This window comes from Cheilinus undulatus, linkage group 21 (genome assembly GCF_018320785.1).
Source record: "Cheilinus undulatus linkage group 21, ASM1832078v1, whole genome shotgun sequence".
NCBI lineage: Eukaryota > Metazoa > Chordata > Actinopteri > Labriformes > Labridae > Cheilinus > Cheilinus undulatus.
Window position 1 is genome coordinate 34,467,172 of NC_054885.1, and position 20,407 is coordinate 34,487,578.

Below are 20,407 nucleotides of genomic sequence, written 5' to 3' on the forward strand. Positions count from 1 at the left end.
AATCAAGAGTTAATGGCATTCAGGTGAGATTGTAATAAAACAGCTTCTTTATTATGCCACATACAGTACTTACTGACATAAATAAAGTCCAGTTAAACAGTAGAAAGCAAACAGAACTTCATCTGCTTACAGTGATGGCAAACCTAAGAGAATTAGGGTCATAATGGGAGCATTTTTAAGTCACATAGCACCCCCAACTGATGAAAGCCCATTATTACAACTTCAGAGAGGGCTATAGTCAGTGTGGTGCATAAGAACATTCTTTAACACTGAGAATTTAGGGTTAATTTATAGTGAGATGTATCTTTAATGTGGAAAATTTAAGTTCTCAGGAGTCTGTACGCACCTAGATTCAAAACTTCTCACACAGATTACATTATTGTTGTGTATGAAAGCTTAAAGTAGTTCACCTTGTTGCTGCTTTTGTGGCTTTTTGAGAGTCTGACACCAGAGTTTCATTGCTACTTTCTAAGAGGACGGTGTCCATCAGAGCCTCGGATCTCCATCAGGCTTTATCCTGGAGCTCTTCATCCGTTGTCCTTGCCTTCACCAGCAGAAAAAATCTCCTCTTTTACTGCTCAGCTTTCTGTCCATCTACTTTTTCTATGAACACACAGAAGCATACAGTGGTTTTATTTACTTTGGGCCTCTTATTTGTAGTTTTGTGTTTTAGTAGTCTCTTTGGAGGTACTTCTTCTCTCTACTCATATTTTTAGGATTGCATCTCTCTAGGTTGTGATTTGTGGCTCTTTCAGGCTTGTAGAGTCTGTATTTGATTGTTTTAGATTTCCTTTGTCTTCTTTTGGTCATTATGTTTTCCTTTGTTCTTCCTCTTTGTGCTCTAATTGCATTTCTAGTTGTTCTTTTTTTTAAAAGATGCATTTTTGGGCCTTTTTTTTGCCTTTATTAGGATGCACTCACACTAGGCCATCCGTACTGTTCAGTATTCTAACCGTCTAACCCATTTGACCCCCTCCCCTGTCCCCCCTTTGGCCCACACTCACACTGCTCAAACATCCAGGCCTGAGCGATACGTCACGCTTGTGCTCCTTTATTTGCATCTGTACCGTGCCTAGGCCCACCTCGTCCTCCCGTGAGGACGAGGTGGGCTTCTGTTTTGGTGTTTGTTTTTGTGTCCTTTTGTTAATGATGTGTCTTTGCTGTGCCTCATGTTACTGTTTTATGTCTGATTGTTGTGTGTGGGAATATTTTTTCTGGTCATTCTGGTCACTTTTGCTTATTTTGGTTCATTTTTAGTTCCTTTAGGTAGATTTGTGTCTCTTTGGAGGTAGCTGTTCCACTTGTTTTTATAACGTTAACCTCTCTAGGTTGAAATGTTTGCCACTTTTAGGCTCTTCAGTGTCTGACTTGCTAATTTGGGGTTTCTTGGGATTTTTATTTTTTCATTTTATGATCATCTTGTGTTGCTTTGTAGGTAATGTTGTGTCTTCTGTGCTCTAGTTGCAATTAGTTCTTGTTGTTGTTTTTTTTTTTGTCAGTTTGAGTTATTTTGTATTTTTGTGTTGGGGTTTATTTTGGGTCTTTCTTGCTGCTCTCTGAAGTTAGTTGTACCTGTTTTACATGTTTACCTATATAGGTCTTACTTTGTTTGGTTTTTAGTTTCTAAGTGGTTGCTTTGTCTTGACGTTGAGTCTCTTTTTGGTGATTTTTCATGTCCAGTTTGTTATAAATATCTCTCTATTGTGATTTCAGGTTTCTCCTGTGACTGTTCAGCAGTTCATTTTTAACTGTTGCATATAGCATCTCCTCTTTTAACAACAGTCTGTAAATATTTGGTAAGTGACGAGTCCAGTTGCTGGAGTTTAGGAGGAGGAATGTTGTCCCATTCTAGTCTGATGTAGGATTCTAAGTGCTCAACAGTCCTGGACTTTGCTGGAGCCATTTTATAGTGCATGAAATGCTTTCAGTTGGCGAAAGGTAGAGGCATATTTTGCTCTATATAAAACCTCTATTTACTTTTTCCTTGAAGCTCCGCCCTTCCTTACTTCTGATAGACTCTGACTCCCTAAAACGCCCTTTTATACCCAGTCATGTCACTGATCTGTTGCCAATTAACCTTATGATTTGCTAAATTACTTTTCCAGCTGTTTTTCATTACTTTTTAAGCCTTTTGCTGCCCTGTCCCTACTTTTTGAGATGTATTGCTGCCATCAAGTCAAAGTGAGCTAATATTTTTCTTGAAATGGTAAAATGTCACTATTTCAACATTGGATATGCTTTTTAATGTTTTATTGTGAATAAAATATGGGTGCATGAGATTTGAAAACCATTGCATTTACATTTTGCACAGCGTCCCAACTTTCCTGGAATTAGGGTTGCTGTCATTTTGATTCTCCATGTTCATTTGAAAACTTTTAAAAAGCAATGTTACCAGACCATTCAAGCACTCACCTTGAGGGATGAACGTCAGTGAGCTGCTGAACACTCAGAATCGTGACAGCCCTTCTTTTGGTCCATCGTACAAGAACTCATGACCCAGTCCGCTTCCACATTTCCCACAACAAACCTGAAACATTCAAACCAAGTGGTTCAGATCAAAACATTCATACATCACTTCAAACATGTAAAGGGGTTCATATTTTGGCTTATTATTAAATAAACTAATCTACCTTTATAGGCCCCCATGATTCAGGGTGTTTGGAGACGCTGTCCTCATGAATCGTCTGTGAGAAAGCCGGCCACGGAGAGGAGTGCTCAAACTTTGACGTGCTGGAGAATAACTCATGTCCACATTCAGAGCACACATAGATACCTATGAAGAAGAAAGGCATGAATGAATGGACGATTAGAGAAGCGTGATTCAAACTCTGCTAAAGTTCAGGATTCTCACCAGGCTGGAAGTGGTTTTTGTATTCCTCTCCTCCAGAGAAGGAGCAGTACGACATGTCATCCATTCTATATGTTCTGTGTTCGATTTTAAGTCGGTTTGAGTCGTATGTTTGCAAAAGTCACAAGGCTAAAGCTAGAGCAGACCTACTCCTCCAGATCAAGTGTCAGTGGCTCTGTCCTTGTGTAAGGCTGGGTGTTATTCACATTACAGCCAGTAGATGGCGGCGTTCAACCCTTAATGAGGCAGACATTGAAATACATGATATCCAAAATTTAAACTAGAGCGTAGTATTGATGGACATCCTTATAAAAAAATTAAGATCAACCAAGTAGCCGTTTATGGAAAAGAGAAGCATAAAGTTTATGCACATTAAGATGTCTATTATGGACAATAAACACATAGAGTCAAATAGGTATAATTTGCAAATTAAAAAAAAATATTTAAATACAAAATATTAAATCACACAAGACATGGGGAGGTTGCCTTTAGATTCTGACCTCTTTCAGAGACAAGACATGACTAGAAAACTGTTTAAGTAATGGAGGTTCCACAAGTTATAACTTTTAATTTCAACAGGACACATACAATATCACAAATATTGAAAAACTAAGTGAATGTAGAATTAGCATTGTTTGACATCTTATTCCATCAAGAAAACTACCCTAAGTTTGTGCTCGACTGGAGGAAAAATGCCATCAACAGGTTGTCAAGGCTGTTTTATTTATATTTAAATGTATTTATTGCTAAATTTACAAATCAGTTTAATTGGTCCATTTACATACAGCAGCTGAACAGTAAAAATAGATGTCTTGATATCAAATTTCTTCATTAACACACCAAAAATAGCAGATAAAGATGTTTATCAATCAATATATTATTTATATCAGGAGTACTCTTTCAAAAAGGGTCATCTACACTGCAAAAGCTCTAATCTCAGCCATTGTATCTAATTTCTAATTAAAAATGACATTACAGGTAAGGCCTATAAACACTATTTCCACTCTAAATCTTTCATATTTCTGTATTTGTTCACATTCGTCCAAGATGTTCAGAGGGTTGTTTGACTTTTCAAAGATGATCCAGAGAATCTGCTGCAGCTCCATGTGTCTCTTTGTCTCCTTTACACTGAAAATTCACATTAAAACCATGTTGTGCCCGTGCATTTTGTGGATTTCAAGTGTAAAACACAACCAATTAAGGACAAAATTACACTCCTAACCATGCAACAACAAAGGCTGATCTAAAAGATGCACTTGAGCTCTCTGTGAGCTTGTGCAAATGTATGAAAGGCTCTATCAGGGTGGATGGACTCAGGGTTTCTTGCTCCTTTTTCAGGAAGTGAAACAGCCACAAAATCATCATAAATGCCCTTTGTCTTTCCAGAACAAGAAAAACTGGTTTCATACTGCAAATTCTCTTCATGAAAACAAAAAAGAGCATGAGACTAGGTATGCAAAGTTTGCATGTGACTCAGCATTCACAAGCCCTTTATCATGAGATAAAATCACCTGGTAAGTCCAGATAAGCATCCTATTTCAGAAGAGTTTCCCACAGAATGAAGCTGTGCTTGTGCATTAGAGATAGCCATCCCACCCTGCTTCTTTCTGCATGTTTAAGTTTGTTGTTTCTGCTCTTTTGGCAGTATTCATCAGCAGTATGTTGTTTAAAGATGATGAAATGACATTGCTTGCTTTTTGAAATGTCTCACTTCCTATTGCATAATTTTTGCAGGTGAACTGCATGTGTGAAGGCTAATTATTGCAGAGGTAGCGCATCGTACCAATAATCCTCAAGTGCAAGAGAACATGATGACACTGGCAGCAGGAAGCTGCAGAAAAATAATGAAACGATGGCATATGAAGCTCCATTCTTAAAATAAAATGTGGCATCTACATTGGTGCATTTTCAAGAAGGATGTACTCATAGCTGCATGCTCAAAGATGATGAGTAAATATAAATTTATACAAAAGAAAAAAAGGTTGGCAAATATACCTGGGTGGCTTTAAATATAACCACCAAAGTACTGTCAATGTGTAGGAAATAATGCAAGATATACATATATAGGCATTTAACTGGACTTAATAGGTGAATGTGGCTTATACTGACTGTCCTGAGATATTTATGCCTCTGCACTGCTATTAACCAGGGCCTGAGGCATCAGGTTTTCCGGTTGTCCACTCTGATTAGATTTTAGAGGGCAAAGATCAAGGTTAAAACCACCCCAGACCTTCCTCTTCATCCATTACTGTGATTTAACTGTCTGTACATCACGAGACAGTTGTTGTTCATCTTTTAAATAGAAATTAGACCATTACATTTGAAAGGATTTGAGTTTTGCAGTATGGTTTCAAGCATTTGTGTAAGACATTTCTGTCTGACGGACATGTAAGCTTGTTTACCTATAGGGTTAGAAGAAATGGAAGAACCTAAAACATGTGGAAGAAATAGTTTCAGAGGATGCTTTCTGTGAGGCAGTTTGAGTGGACATAATTCATTCTCGATTAACGTCAGACTGGTGAGGTGGTTTTTGTGGAATCACAGTGAGAATATCCTGCAGATGTCGCTGGTGATTGCATATGAGACCGCTCCTCTAGTGTTGCTGTCCAGTGGGACCATCCTTCATCAGAGCCCTGGTGCTCCCTGATCGGGCTTTTTCCCAAAGTTCTTCATCCGCTGTCCGCACCTTCAGCAGTTTAGAGAAACGTCCTAAAGTCTAACAGTGCTTATCTTCAACTGCTCACCTTACTGTCCATCGACCTTATCTGAGGAGAGGAGGGACAGGAACGTAAGGGTTAAATGTTAACTTTGTCTTAAATCAGCTGAGACTGAACAACAGCTAAAGAAAAGTAATCTGGATATAGTGGAGTTTTGTCATTAGGTATGCATTTTGATTTTAACTAACATATCTAGACTGTATAAAAACTGATATCATGAGAATCCTAGCAACATCAGTGCTGTAAAATAAGCAAATACACATCACACAAATCACACTTAGAGGAAAAAATAATAAAAAGCAGAGCAGTTGTTGGGATGTGGCGTGGCTGCCATACCTTTAGGGACGAACTTCAGTGAGCTGCTGAATATTCAGAAGCGAGACAGTCCTTTAGCTGGACCGTCATTCACAAACTCATGACCCAACCCGTTTCCACAGTTCCCACATCGCACCTGGAACAACACAACCAACAACTAAGGCGAAGTTTTGTTAAACACATCGAGTGGATGCTTATAGACTGGATGTACAGTGGAGGACAGACTTGTCAAACATCTGATTTTTGCAGCTGACTTATTCGTCTTGTTTCCTTTAGAAATGACAAACAGCAACCACCAACTCTGCCCTACTTCAGGTGTGTTGAATAACTTCAACTTTCACAGTAAAAAGAGCATCATAATGATCAGTAGAACCAAAATATAGCAAATTTTCCTGTTTTTTGTTACATACCAAGCACTTCATTTTGGTGATGAAGTTAAATATTTAGGTCACATCATCAGGAATGACATTGATGAGGCATTTCATGATGCATTTTGAATCATACTTAAGGTACCAAGGTTGAAGGGTTCAAGAAATTTGTCTCTGATGTTACGATCTTTCATAGTGTGCTTGGAAACTTGAGTTCAAATTTTGAAGAAAATTATTTGATTATAAAAAAAAAATCATGCTAGCTGTAGTTCAGCTCACACATAATGAAGCAAGCTATTTTCAATCATTAAAGAAATTGTCCTCACAAATGTTCTTTTTTAATTTCATCTGCTGGTAATTTATGATGATATGGGCCTGGTTTTCTAAAATAAAGTAACTTAAGGCTATGCGATCATGGTCTTTGAGTGTTAAAGCTGTCTATCCATACATTTAGACTTCTTTGGACAGGCTAGAAATTAATCTAACAACCCTGAAGTATCATACAGATTTAATGCCATGTAAACATTTAAACTGAGTCAGTCTCTTTCATGCCTACTATACCTTGTACGCCCCGGGTCTCTCTTTATGTTTCGACACGCTGTCCTCTCTAATGGTCTCTGTGAAGGCCGGCCAGGGGGACGAGTGCTCATACTTTGATCTACTGGAGAACAGCTGGTGGTCGCATTTGGAGCAGACATAAATCCCTAAACAGGAGCGCATGGAGGGGAAGAGGTTTGGCGTGTAAGACGACAGGATATTTGTACAAGGTTAAGAACAGTAGAATGCATGATTGCGATATGCACTATCTGCAATCCCATCTTCTCTGTCAGTTTTTTGTTTTCACATCACTCCTTCTGTCAAATACTTTAGTATTTCAAAGAAAAATATTATTTTTATCCTTACTCAATGTGGCTGAAGAGTCTGTGTTTTTATTGTAAGCATGAGGATAGGGATGCATCAAATTATCTGCATGATATCAGTATCAAAAGCTATTAGCTAAGAAAGTTAAATACTGGTACTGGCAGATATGGGAATTTCTGCTAATATTTACAACTGATATACTGGCTGTGAAATCATCAGTCCTTCTGCACCCATTATTGCCTCTTCTTACACATTATTCCACTTAAGGACAATTTTGCTTCATGACAACCCCTTTTCCTACCATTTTTGCCACTTTAAACCCATTTACACTCACTTTCTGCACACTTCTTGCCATTTTCCACCTATTTTTGCCTCTGGGAACCCATTAGTCCCACTATAAACCCCTATTCTTGCCAATTTTAACCACATTTCACAATTTGTTATGCCCATTTTTTCTACATCTAACCCATTTCTGCCACTTTATACCAATTTTTCTGAGTCTGATAACCGTTTGTTGCCACTTTAAACCCATTTTCCTCCATTTTGATTCCATTTCACCACCTTTTCCATCCATTTATGCCACTTTTAAGCAAATTATTGCCACTGTTAACCACTTTCACCCGTTTTTATGCATGTTTTTGCCACTTTTTGCTTTTTTGCCTCTTCCATCACATTTGTGCCACTTTTAATCCATTTATGCTCCTTTTAGAAACCTGTTTCACCAACTTTTCTGCCAGGTTTAGGCATTTTTAACCATTCCAATTCTGTTTTAAGAAAATGGGTTAACATTTTAGTTGGATATACACTACAGCACAAATAAATAAAAACAATATCTGATTCTTGGAATAACAGTTATTAGTCAGTAAAAAATATAGAGGGATTTATAGCTATATTTTGCTGACCTCCACTGGCCCCAGAAAGCTCTCCCCTTTCACCCCCCTCATAGGTGGCCTCGGATATTGAGGCCACCTATGTATCCTAATAATATCCTGTATCCCTACATGGGGATATAACATCAAAATCTGCTAAGGACTTTAGCCTGAGTTGCCAGTAGAACACCATATACAAAGACCAAATGCATTACAACATGAAAAACTGAACGTTTTATGTAATAACCCTTGATTACTGGTCTGTTTATTTTATCAAGTAATTATCAGACATAATTGGCTGTAGCAACTTTTGTAAAACACATTTAATACGTATGACTCCATCAATTCATCCATCATCTATACCACTTATCTTGTTCAGGGTTTCACTATGCATTCTTTAATTGAGGCTAATAAAATTACATTTTAAATCAGTAAATATTCTGTGAATTGCATTATTAGAGTATTCTAATTTAGTTTAAGCTATTTGTTAAGCTCATTAAGCATGGCTAATTTGTCAAGCAGATCTTACTGCATTGTTATTTCTGAAGAAGTTTTAACACCTCGTCTTTTAACAAACATCAGCTTTTGTAACACAGTTGTTGTGTAACCTGCTGATTACAAAAGTTTTCTAGCTAAGCTCTTTAAGAATTAAAAAAAAAAATAAAAACTTTTGTGTAGAGTCAAACAGCCACCAAATAATGTACTGAAAAAAACAAAATATAAGTCGAGCACACAGAGCTATGTCTAAAGATATTCTAATGATACAGTTGCAATGTTAGCCTTCGGTGGCTAGCTCGTTTGTTTCCGTCAACTCTAGTTTTACCAAACACTTTAACTCGAAATGAGGGCATTTTAAATTAAAGTTAATGATTAAAAGTAATAAAGATACCTGGTTTAAAATGGTCTTTAAAGGCCTCTCCACCGAAGAAATTACAAAACGACATCCCTCTGGTTTTAGGTCAGTGTTTATCCCCGGATTTACCGTGTGAGTCAGATAAAGTTTCTCAAAAAAGCTAAAACATTTTGCTTCTAACAAAGTCAGATCCGGTTAAGACGAGAACCTTCAAAATTAAATGGTAAAATAAAAATAGTATAGTGAGACAAATAACTATAAAATTTATGTTAAGCAATTATTTATTTCTAACATACATTCTAGGCAGAATTATCACTATTAGTATTATTATTATGCTTTTTGTTTCAAATGTGCTTTTTGAAGTGTCTACCATGAATTGACGCTTTTAACCTGAAAGATAACAACCGGAAGTATTATGGCTGCCGCTGAACGCGATCGGTCCGAAGGAATTGACCGATTCGAAGGGGTCTATCTGAGTTCTGCCTCTGTTAATACCACGGTCGTCGACACTTTTGTGTCTCTCCTCTCCCTGAAACATGGGGATTCCAGTATTTCACCTGAGGTCATTTGTTCATCAGCGGCTCTCCGCAGCAGCGGAGGAAATCTTCGGAGAGGTGGAAAAAACCATAACAGCTTTGTTTGAAGCTGAAGTTTGTCGGTCTAAAGAGGAGGTTGAAAGTCTGCGAAACCAGCTAGACTTGCTGCAGAAGAAGCAAGGTTTGGAACCACAATTACATGTCATGTTTGATTTTTAGATCGTATTTCCAGAGTAATTTTAAATGTATTAGTTTTAGAAGCATAAGCGATAACACTCATGGTGCGCCCCTCTTTCCACGCATGCGTACACACCCTGCCTCCCCGCATGAAATATTGCACGTTTCGGTTGTTCTAGAAATATTGTAATACTGCACGTTATACATTTAGAAAGGCAAAAATTGTGATAGCTCGATTCTATAATGCTTATGCGGCGAAATCTGTTGTTACTCAAGACAACGACCGCAATCACTGGTTAAGACTGAAGTAATCGATCTCAGACTCTTGGATTCAGACACGGCAGCAGATAATCGATATCGCAGTTAGAGTACATTTGCCAAATCAGTTAAACTAAGGGGGGAAAAACAATTGCAACAGTCAACTTCCACAGTAAAAAAGAATTCACATTATCACAGATTCTGAAACCATTTAGGTAATTATGACATATATTTTTTAATTTGCAAATATAGACGTTCAGAGTAGTGTAAGTCGGGGAAATCATCTGTTGATACATGTTCACAGCCATATTCTTTGATCACTAAATCACTGTTATTGTTTTTTTTTAATTAGTTTTGCCTAATATAACCATGGCTTTTTAAAAAAAACTCATCTATTTTAGTAGACAAACGCTTTGGAAAAGAATTAATTCATTAAAAAAGTTGAAAGCAAACACCTACTATCTGTCTAAATTGCATGAGTCCATTAGCACAGTTTTGTTACTGAAATGCTGTAAACATATTGATGCAATTTGAACAGAAATTTGCTTGCATTTTTGATAATTAAAAACAAAAGAAATTCCCAGGATACATTGCAAAAAAATCTATTTTTCAATGCAATGTGATTGAAACAGGTGTAGCCTACATATCTTTGTATTATTATGTACATCGTATTAAAGTTTAAAACACTGATCAAATGAAACCTCCCAGACAACACCATCCAGAGGGCAAAAGAGAATTTGCTATTAAAGTCTGTGGCCAGCTTTTCATGCTGTGTAGATAAACTTGAAATTTCATGAAATACAAACATTACAGATTTAAACTTTTCTCCCTCTGCTTTTGTAGCTGAGGAGCCTTCATTGACCAGCAGCACAGTGGAGCATGAAGATCAGTGTGATACCCATACTCTAGATGAAAAGCCAGAGCAGTGTACCCTCAGTGGGAGTGATGAGGTCCCTGGCCCATCTCAAACCAACTCAGACTTGGTCAGGAAGAGCTGGAGCTGCAGCTTGGTTCAGAAAGACTTAAAGGTGTCTGAGATAAAAGTAGAGGAGGAAGAGCACTGTGTTGACGACGTTATACAGAAGATTATTTTTCCTTCTTCTGAAATTGTGAAAAGTGAGGAAAATCAGCCAGAAGACGCCTTCCATGAAATGCCTCTTCTATCAGTGGACTGCTCCGACACTCAGGCAGAGATCAAGGAGGAGTTACTGAACAGCAAAGGAGACAGCACCACAACAACTGAAGCCATAGTGCAAGTACAAATTGGCAACCCTCCTTGGAAGAGCCATCAAAGAATACCTTACAATAGTCATTCTGCTAGAAATGAAAAGAGACGCAGTTTCTGCCATTTGTGCGGCAAAGGCTTCCGATACATTGGGTCTTTGATGAAGCACATTAAAGCACATGATAAAAATATTGATTGCAGTGTTTGTGGTGTGGCATGTCAGTCAAATGAAGATCTGATCGATCACATGAAAGTTAAACACAGCATTGCATATTTATGCAACATTTGTGGCAAAACATTTGCAAGTAGCCTCTGTCTCCAGCTTCATGAAAAAATACATGCAGAAGTTAGGGATTTTACATGTCAAGAATGTGGCAAAACATTTTATAGAAAGGACCATCTGGTTGTACATGTGAGGACCCATTCTGGTGAGAAACCGTATCACTGTGATGTTTGCGGGAAAGCTTTCAGTCAGAGCCAGAACCTCACGATTCATAAAAGGCGCCATTCAGGGGAGAAACCATATCATTGTGCCACATGTGGCAAATTTTTTTGCTCAGGCGGTCAGCTAAAAATGCACATGCTATACCATTCAGAGGAGAAACTGTACCCTTGTGATATTTGTGGTAAACGTTTTCACGAAAGTGTGAAGATGATAAGACACAGGACAACGCACACAAAAGAGAGGCCGTATGCCTGCCACATCTGTGGTATTAAATACAGGTTTGCATCTAGTCTAACGGTGCATCTGCAATCTCATAACCACTGATTAAAAAGTGCATACCATCTAACTGTTTGTGTACGAGTCAGATAAGAAAAGTTTGTATTTGTGGGGATGTGATTATACACTGAACACTTGATACAAGGGTTTGTATGGGGGATAGAAATCATTGAAAATGCTTGACTTTTGACGTGTTTCAAAGTTTTGAAAAGTGCTTGGATTCAAGATGAAGTGTTTGAAAGTGCCTGAAATTGTAATTTCATGTCTCTTGTACCCTGTCCCTACTTTTTTTTAAATGTGTTGCTGCCAGAAAATTCAAAATGAGCCAATATTTTTCATGAAACTGTAAAATTTCCAAGCTTCAACATCTGATATGTTGTCATTGTTCAACTGTGAATAAAATATGGGTTTATGGGATTTGCAAATCATTTCATTCTGTTTTTATTTACATTTTACATGACATCCAAACAGTTTTTTACTCATAGTTTAATTTGTGGCTATTTGTACTGGGAGGTTTCATTACATATCCATGCATTTATAGTTTAACTACATATCAAGGCTCCCAATCTTTGCATAGGAAAGCCAGTATAGAGTAGGGAATGAGTACAGGGGCATCTAAAACATTAGAATATCTTAAGAAAGTTAATTTCATGGATTAAAGTTCTCCGTCGCCACGATGGATTTCCGTCATTTGGAAAAGGGGGGGGGGGGACTACACGTTACTTACTGACGTCACTGTGAAGTTAATGTACTGTTGAAGAATACAGGGTTGGGGTTATAGTACACCGTGGGTCTCAAACTCGCGGGCCAATTGCGGCCCACAGGAAGATATTTTTTGGCCCCCCACTTGACATCAAAGTGTAGTGTTGGTGCGGCCCGCGCCTTTTACGCACGCGCACTCCAGCCTCAGTCGCAAAAACCCACCAGTTTCTGCTGCCAGTCAACAACACTGCAGCTTTAAAGCCAACAAAAGGCTCAGTTCATATTATATCCATAATATGAATAAGCATTAAGAGATAAGAACAATTCAAAACAGGTGCCTTAATCCACAAATGCATATAATTAACACACTGCAGCCGAAAAAAACACGCTAGTTTGATGTCTTCATAATAAACAATCTTCCGGTTGTTATGGTTGAAGGCATCAATGTTTTCTGCTTGGGCCAGGGCTCGGGTTCTGTCTGAGTTTAGAGCCAGCAGTAGGCCTACTTAGGTGCTGGTCTGAGAGTCTCCGCTGCTATTCCTCAACTCATTCTTTAAATGACGCAGACATCACAGCTCACTATGTGACAGGAAGGGTCAGAGATATGGATAGGAGTTTAAATAAGTCTATAAAGGCATCCAGAGGTTTTTGCCTTGTAAAAACCAAACTTCTCCTGAGTGGGATAAAAACAGCTGCGGTCGGGATGACAAATGTTTTCCCTGGGTAATCGTGACGCAGACATCGTATCTCGCTTTTGAGAGCGACTCAGTTCAATCTCTCGTCTGATTTAATCCCTGATCATTACAATCTATAATTCCAAAGTAATATCAACTAATTTTATATCAACAAGAAGTGAAAGTATGGTCTTGAGTCTAAAGTTTAAACGGGACATGGTTTATAAATCCTGTGGCGTATTTAACTCCAGGTCTCATCAAACGGTAAAATTTCCTCTCATAAGGGTAAAAACAAAACTTTATAACTGAACATTTAATCCTAATCTGGGCACAGGCATGAGACATGAGGCATGAGAGGTCGGCATGTTTGATCTTGACGCAGCGCTAAATTACGCACGGAGACGCTCCAGTTCATGACGCGTGCAGGGACGTCAGGGGGATTCAGATTTAGTGGACATGCAGAAGAACGACTGTAGGGCTCCTACATGTGTTTAAAGTCAAGTTTTCACTCAGCAGGTGAGGGTTTGCAGCTTTATAAACAGTAACAGGGCAGCAGTGCGCGAATCTCCGCAAGAAAGAGGGACAGGCTCTCTCTCTTTCTCTCTCTCTGTCGCTCTCTCTTCCTCCCTCCCTCCTTTCTCTCTCTCTTTATCCTCTCTGGACTCTGCGTAAGCAGGCCCAGGTCAGGTTAAATAGGGCTCAGATCAGGTTTTGTGAATAGGTTGCTGTTTTAAAGCCATAAACAGTCATGTTGAATGATATTCCTGTCTTGTAAATTCATCATCAGTGGATTCTGAAAACGTTAAAATCTGTAAAACTTGTCATATGTTACAAGGACAGCATATTTTTGCCTGACCTGTTTAGATTACTTGCAAATAAATTCTCCTTCTAAGGTAGCTAATTAACCATTTAGTGTGCAATCATGCAGCACTCATTAAATGGTACCTACATCTAATGTTGGATCATTTCTCTTTATAAACATTACTGCAGCCATATACCAGTTGTTGGTCGTACTGATATTGCTAAAAAAAAAAAATGTGCGGCCCACAGGATGTCTCGTTGGAGCAAATCCGGCCCCTACCCTAAATGAATTTGAGACCCCTGTGCTACAGCCTCCTCCACTGCTGGAGTCAGAGCCCCAAAACCTGTAGCTCATTCAGAAAGACCCCAGAAGCGGGTGTCACTGGAGGCTTTTGGTTTCACTGCCAAAAAGGAGAAGAATTGAAAAGCAGGATAGCTATTTACACAACTGCACTTAATTGTTCTTAATTGTTGGTGCTGCTCTGAGTTTTGTTTTTTCTGTATGGCTGTTCAAAGTAAAATAAATAACTTGCACTGAAAAGTTATGGAGATGGTTGAATATTTGTATGACTACATTATATCTGAGTTAAGCCCTGCAAAAAGTGTTTGATTGAATAGATTGAAAACATTGAAATTACATAAAAGCAAACTAACAGAAACGCTGTCCTTTAAAATGCTATTGGTCTTGAGAATCTTAATAGTGTAGGTGAAAGTCTTTTTACAACTCGAATGCTTTATTAGAGAACAGTATACTGTGTACATGCCCTTGGGCATGTACACAGTATACCCCCTTTTACATGAAAACCTCTGGGAAGTGAATGATAGACAGAAAAAAAGGCTCTTACACGTGTGGCATGGTGGGTTGATGGTCGGGTAATATGATTTTGTGTCGAAAAAAAATTTCAGTCAATTTTGTGCATTGATTATTTTCAAGATGTTTTAATCTAGATGTTTATGTTTTATAGCTTACACCATGGCAAAATAATTGAATAATGTGGAAAAGTCCAGTTTCTTGTGAGTTATTTCTCTCGCTTATTTCTCCCACATCAAGATTTTAACAAAAAAGTCTCAAAATATTTCACTTTGTATGGGATGAATATATGGAAGTTTAACTTAATGAATTAAATCACAATTTTTTAAAAAATCACGAATTTTCAATTTTCTGAGATACACCTGTATATGACTTTGGCCAAGATCCCGAAGCATCTACGCAAGGAGCTAGGAGTGAGACATCTTCATCAAATACGATCTTCTAACGCTAATTACGTCACGTATGTTTTCTTCCGTGTTAGCTGCTACATGGGGGAGGCTGCCTGGGTTCGTGGTCCTGAGGAGAGCTTTGTTCCGTCCACCTTTGTGCATTTTGGAGACAAATATGTTAAAACTGAGGTCTTTTGTTCACCAGCGGCTGTACGCAGCAGCAGAGGACATTCTGGGAGAAGTGGAGAAAATTTTAACGTTGGCTTTGTATGAAGCGGACGTACAACGACCGAACCCGGAGCCTGACGGTCAACGACCAGAACCGAGCCGTCCGCCGCTGATATCAGGTTTGGGTCTGAGGGATTTATTTAATTATGAATACAATGTTTAGATTTTAATGTTAAATTGTTTAATTTATTTAAACGTAAGCTTAAATTAAAAAGAGGATGCTCTGTTCAACCTTGTCATGTTTTTTAATTGATTTCTATGGTCTTGGTCTTGTCTCGGTCTTGACTCGGTCTCGACCACCAAAAGTCTTTGTCTTGTCATAGTCTCGGTGCACTTTTGTCTCTGATCAAGTCTTGGTCTCGGGTACAACATTCAAAAACACCAGTCTGACTTTTGCCAATTAGGTGCATTAGGATAATGGAAGGAATAAAGTAAGAAAAAGAGGCAAGAAACTGATAGTCAAAATCAAACTTAATTTATATATACAGAGGAGACGCAATGAAGTATCAGCCATGGATGCCCATAAGGGGGATAAAAAGGGAAGTTTTCTGGGGCCCATCAGAACTGGGGGCCCATGGCAGAATGCAAAAGCATGGTCCATTGTAAAGTTAATCTGATATATATGTTTATATTATTAACTGAATACTTACCACTCACATCAAAGCAACAAATATCTTTTTGTGCCATAATACAAAACCATCTTAGACATATAAACCCATTTTCTTAAAAACAGAATTAAAATGGGTTGAAAATTGCAAAAAACGGGATTTTAAAAGTAGCAGAAATGTGTTAAAGTGGCAAAAACTAGTTAAAGTAGGGGAAAACATGTAAAAAGTTTTAAGAATGGGTTAGAGTGACAAAAATTTGAATGAAAAGCTGTCAAAGGAGTAAACTGGCAAAAGGTAGAGAAAAAAATTAGTGAAAATGGATTTTGGAAGTACAAAAATGGGTAACATTGCCAAGAAAGGGCCATAAAAAGTTGAAAAAAGGGTAAACAGTGGCAGAATGGGTGAAAAAGATGGTGAAATTGAATTAAAGAATAACAGAAATGGGTTTAAAGTGGCAACAATTAAATTAATGAGGCCAAAAAAGCAAAAAGTAGCAAAATAGCAGTGATAGCAGAGGTAATAATGGCTTAAAAGTGGCAGAAATGAGTGGAAAAGGTGGTGAAATGAGAATACAGAGTTGGAAAACTGGTTTAATGTGGCAAAAAAGGGTCAACAAAGTCAAAAAATAGGCATGAAAAGTGGTAAAAAGGGTCAACAGTGGCAGAAATAGGTTGAAAAGCTGGTGAAATGGGATTAGAGTAGCAGAATCAGGCATAAAAAGTGGTAAAAGAGGATAACAGTGGCAATAAATGGTTAAAAATGTCAGGAATGGGTTGAAAGATGAAATGGGATTTTAAAAGTAGCAAAAATCGGTCAAAGTGCCAGAAACAGGCCTAAAAAGTGGTAAAATGGGTAAACAGAGCCATAAATGGGTGGAAAAGCTGTTGAAAGGGATAGCAATAATGGCTTAAAAGTGGCATTTTTGTATCTATTAATGACAGCTGGGGAGGGCCCATTCTCTGGGTTTATCAGGGGCCCAGCCACATCTGTGGGCAGGAATGCATCAGCCTATGCTAAGGCACTTTATAAAAAGTGCAGGTTTAGACTGACTCTTTATCTTATTTACGAAGACACAGTATTAATTATTTGGGGGTCACTGTTAATTTCGTCATCTAAAATGTTAGACATCCACCTCTTTCACCCATGAGGAAGACTAGACTAACATAAGTTAAGGTATAAATTATATTTTATTATAAATCAAGATATATCTCTGTCATAACACTAAGCAGAAACATACTATTTACCACCCTAAAATAATTATTTTTAAAGTCACTTTATTCCGTTTCTAAGGCAGTATTTAGCTCTAACTGTTGTTTTAGCTCATTAATGTGATTACCCTTCTCTTCTGTCTCATTTGTGTGTGCAGAGCCTCCACTGATCAACAGTGATTTTCCTGAGGAGAAGACACTGCATACCTCGACCCCACCATTGACACACGAAGAGTCTAACTTTAGTAAGGCTGTGTTCCCGGGCCCCTCTAAAACCATCGAAGAAAGACACATTGTCCAGATTGACTTTGAGATAAAAGAGGAGCAGGAGGAACACGGACGGGACAGCCAGTCACTGGAGGTTATTTGTCCTCATTCTAAAGTGGTGAAAACAGAACAGCTGGAGAATCAAGTGTTGGATGAAATTCAGCTGTTTTCTTCAGACGGTTGTGAAGCTGAGACTGAAGGCAGTGGCAGTGATGAGGACTGGGTGCAGAATAAAGAAGCACAGATGTATATAGAGAGGCAAATCACTTCTGGAAACTCTTCAGCTAAAAGTCATAGAGACTACCATGTTTGTCCTGCATGTGGAAAAGCTTTCCAGTACATCCGTCCCTTTGTGAAGCACATAAAAAAACACAGGAACAATGAGTCTATTAGGGAGCTTCTAAAAAGTCTGCAAAGTTTTAACAGTCAAGCTTTTATTTGTGATTTTTGTGGCAAGAGGTTTACCTCATCAGGTGGTCTAAAGGTGCATTCAAAGATACATGCAGGGATAAAAGACTTTAAATGCCAAGTTTGTGGGATAACCTTCGTCCAAAAGGGGAACCTTATGTCACATTTGAGGACCCATTCAGGGGAGAGACCGTTTGCATGTGATATTTGTGGAAAAGCTTTCAGCCAGAAACAGAATCTCACAGTTCACAGGAGGAGGCACGCAAAGAGAGATGGAATCATTCTGGATCAGTGGGGAAACAACACCACAGTATTTCCCTAAAAACGCAACAAAAGACACTTTCTGAGACTGAAACTGAGAAACCTTCTGTAAAAAAAAAAAAATGCTCCAAGAGAAAGTTAGTTTGTTATGATTTTGCACACACAGTCGATTACATTGATTGGGAAAAGCCCATGAGGGTAGAAGATTGAATTCACAATAGCTTGTACTGTTCGTGCCATTTTCATCAGATAAAGCTTGTTGCAATGTTTGTTTAATGTGTTTTTTTCCATCTGCATGTGGAATGAATAATGGGTAAAACCAATAAAAAAAATCTATCCTGTCATGCCATGTCCTGAGGACACAAATGTTCTGAATAAAAGTTCCAAATGTTCTTTGATTCCTGCGTCATCCTGCTAGTGTCATATTTTGAAATCTGTTCTCCTTCTCTGCAGCCGTTCTGTGATTTTAGTGCGACCACTGAAATCCCCCTCCACCCTAGCTACCTCTATTATAACTCATCAATGTCCAGGTCCAACTCCTTAGTGCAGTGGTTCTCAGACGGTGTGCCAAGGCACACTAGTGTGCCTTAAGACAAGTCTAGGTGTGCTGTGGGAATTTTTACCATACGTTATTACTACAACTTTATGGCAAGTACTATAACCAAGCCTGCCCACAGATCTGGACCCCTGAAAATCCTCAGAGAATGGGACCTCCCCAGTTAGGGTTTATTGATGATATCAGTGCATGTGTGTTGGATCAGTGGCACTGGTGTTAGCACCCTGGCTAACAGTTACCTTGTTAAGAGCTGAAAAGCATGGCAAGCCATTGTTGGGTTGAATTGGTGTTAAAGTGATTAATTTGTGCTTTTTTTAACCAAGTTAAACAATTTTTCTAACCATTTTTGCCACTTCCTATTACTGCTTTTGACCCATTTTTGCTACCTTTTGCCACTTTTTGCACAATATTGATATTGTTTGGCCATTTTTTTGCCATTTTCTCCCATCAATTTTAACCCCTTCTTACCTTGTAATAACTTTACCCCTTTTTGCCACTTTTTTGCCACTTGTGATCTATTTTGCCACCTTTTTGCCATTTTTGCCCTTTTTTCTTATCACTTTTATCTAATTTTTACCACCTTTTTACACGCCTAATCCTTTTAGGCCAATTATAACCCATTTTTGCCACTATTTTGACATCTGCAACAAGTTTTGCCAATTTCAACCCATTGGTTGGCCACTTTTTTTTTTTAACCAATTTTCACCCATTTCTGACTTTGTTTAGCCACTTTTTGCCCAATTTTGCCATGTTTTTTCATCACATTTTACCCATTTTTTCCACCTTTTGCCCACTCTTGCCATCTCCATGATCCCCCAGTTGTCTGGGCCCCAGAAAGCTCTCCCCTTTATCTCCCCTTATAGGCCACCTTGACTGTAACATTATCTAAAAAGTCTATTTTGTATCAATTTAAATATGGTGTGATTTGAGATTTTGGCTTAACCTTAGGTGTGCCTTGGGTGAAGAAAGTTTGAAAACCACTGCCTTAGTGCATCCTGCATTCCTTCATCTCTACCCAGGGCTCAATTCAGTGTTTCTTGCTGAGACAGTGAATAGCAGATTTCTGAGACAGATGGACTTTTGCCTTTAATCACTGGATAAAAGTTTTATAGAAGTTTAATGATAGAAATAATCAAATAAAAATCGTATCATAGAATATAATTTCAAGTACCATTTTTAACCTTTAAAAGCAAAAAAATATATAATAATAATAATGAAATAAATATTTCTTTTCTTAATGTAATTTTAGTTTTTAACTATTACACCTCTTTAGAAAGTTGATTAAAAAATAGAAATAAACGTCTTTAACTTTGTGGCAAGGAAAAAATTTGCAGCCTTTAGATTTGTTGTAGACAGTAAGTTTGGCAGTAACAGGGCGAAAAAAATAGTTGGAAAATGGCAGAAATGGGCTAACAGTAGCAAAAATTATAACAAATAGTAAAATGCAGTTCAAATTGGCAAAGAAATGGGTATCAAAGTGGTAAAAAGGGGTTAATAGAGGCAATAGGTGAAAAGTATGGTTTAGAAGTGGGAGAAAAAGGGTTTTATAGGGATTTAAAAAGTGATAGAAATTGGGAGAAAAGAGGGAATTGGATAAAAGGGGGGCAGTAATGGGTTAAAGTAGCAAATATGCATTAAAAATGGTTAAATTGGTGGTAAAATGTGATGAAATGTGGCAAAGATGGGTGCAAATTGCACAAAGTTGATTAAAAGTGCCAAATGATCGTAGCAAAATGGGGCAGTAAA

At 38.1% G+C, this 20,407-nt stretch overlaps 4 protein-coding genes across 4 annotated transcripts; 2 read left to right on the plus strand and 2 right to left on the minus strand.

The window, feature by feature from the left end:
- Positions 1-480: 480 nt before the first annotated feature.
- On the minus strand, positions 481-2,906 carry LOC121503721 (methionine-R-sulfoxide reductase B1-A-like). Its single transcript, XM_041778259.1, has 4 exons — positions 2,852-2,906; positions 2,631-2,773; positions 2,413-2,527; positions 481-603 (listed from the first exon to the last, which is right to left on the minus strand). Exons 1-4 carry the CDS (start codon positions 2,904-2,906, stop codon positions 572-574), a joined length of 345 nt encoding a protein of 114 aa, XP_041634193.1. The 3' UTR covers positions 481-571.
- Positions 2,907-3,552: 646 nt separating this feature from the next.
- On the minus strand, positions 3,553-8,991 carry LOC121503989 (methionine-R-sulfoxide reductase B1-A-like). Its single transcript, XM_041778610.1, has 4 exons — positions 8,868-8,991; positions 6,810-6,952; positions 5,902-6,016; positions 3,553-5,613 (listed from the first exon to the last, which is right to left on the minus strand). The coding sequence occupies exons 1-4, from the start codon at positions 8,920-8,922 to the stop codon at positions 5,594-5,596; spliced, it is 333 nt and encodes a 110-aa protein (XP_041634544.1). The 5' UTR covers positions 8,923-8,991; the 3' UTR covers positions 3,553-5,593.
- A 300-nt stretch (positions 8,992-9,291) lies between these two features.
- Positions 9,292-12,072, plus strand: LOC121503624 (zinc finger protein 37-like). The gene is made up of 2 exons (XM_041778115.1): positions 9,292-9,548; positions 10,646-12,072. The coding sequence occupies exons 1-2, from the start codon at positions 9,368-9,370 to the stop codon at positions 11,794-11,796; spliced, it is 1,332 nt and encodes a 443-aa protein (XP_041634049.1). The 5' UTR covers positions 9,292-9,367; the 3' UTR covers positions 11,797-12,072.
- Positions 12,073-15,234: 3,162 nt separating this feature from the next.
- Positions 15,235-18,497, plus strand: znf1024 (zinc finger protein 1024). Its single transcript, XM_041778191.1, has 2 exons — positions 15,235-15,472; positions 17,328-18,497. The coding sequence occupies exons 1-2, from the start codon at positions 15,301-15,303 to the stop codon at positions 18,164-18,166; spliced, it is 1,011 nt and encodes a 336-aa protein (XP_041634125.1). The 5' UTR covers positions 15,235-15,300; the 3' UTR covers positions 18,167-18,497.
- The last annotated feature ends 1,910 nt before the right edge of the window (positions 18,498-20,407 follow it).

Coding starts and splice junctions, on each gene's coding strand:
- LOC121503624 (XM_041778115.1), top strand. CDS start 9,368: ATGGGGATTCCAGTATTTCACCTGAGGTCATTTGTTCATCAGCGGCTC. Junction 9,549..10,645: donor CTTGCTGCAGAAGAAGCAAG/GTTTGGAACCAC, acceptor CTGCTTTTGTAG/CTGAGGAGCCTTCATTGACC.
- znf1024 (XM_041778191.1), top strand. CDS start 15,301: ATGTTAAAACTGAGGTCTTTTGTTCACCAGCGGCTGTACGCAGCAGCA. Junction 15,473..17,327: donor CCGTCCGCCGCTGATATCAG/GTTTGGGTCTGA, acceptor TTGTGTGTGCAG/AGCCTCCACTGATCAACAGT.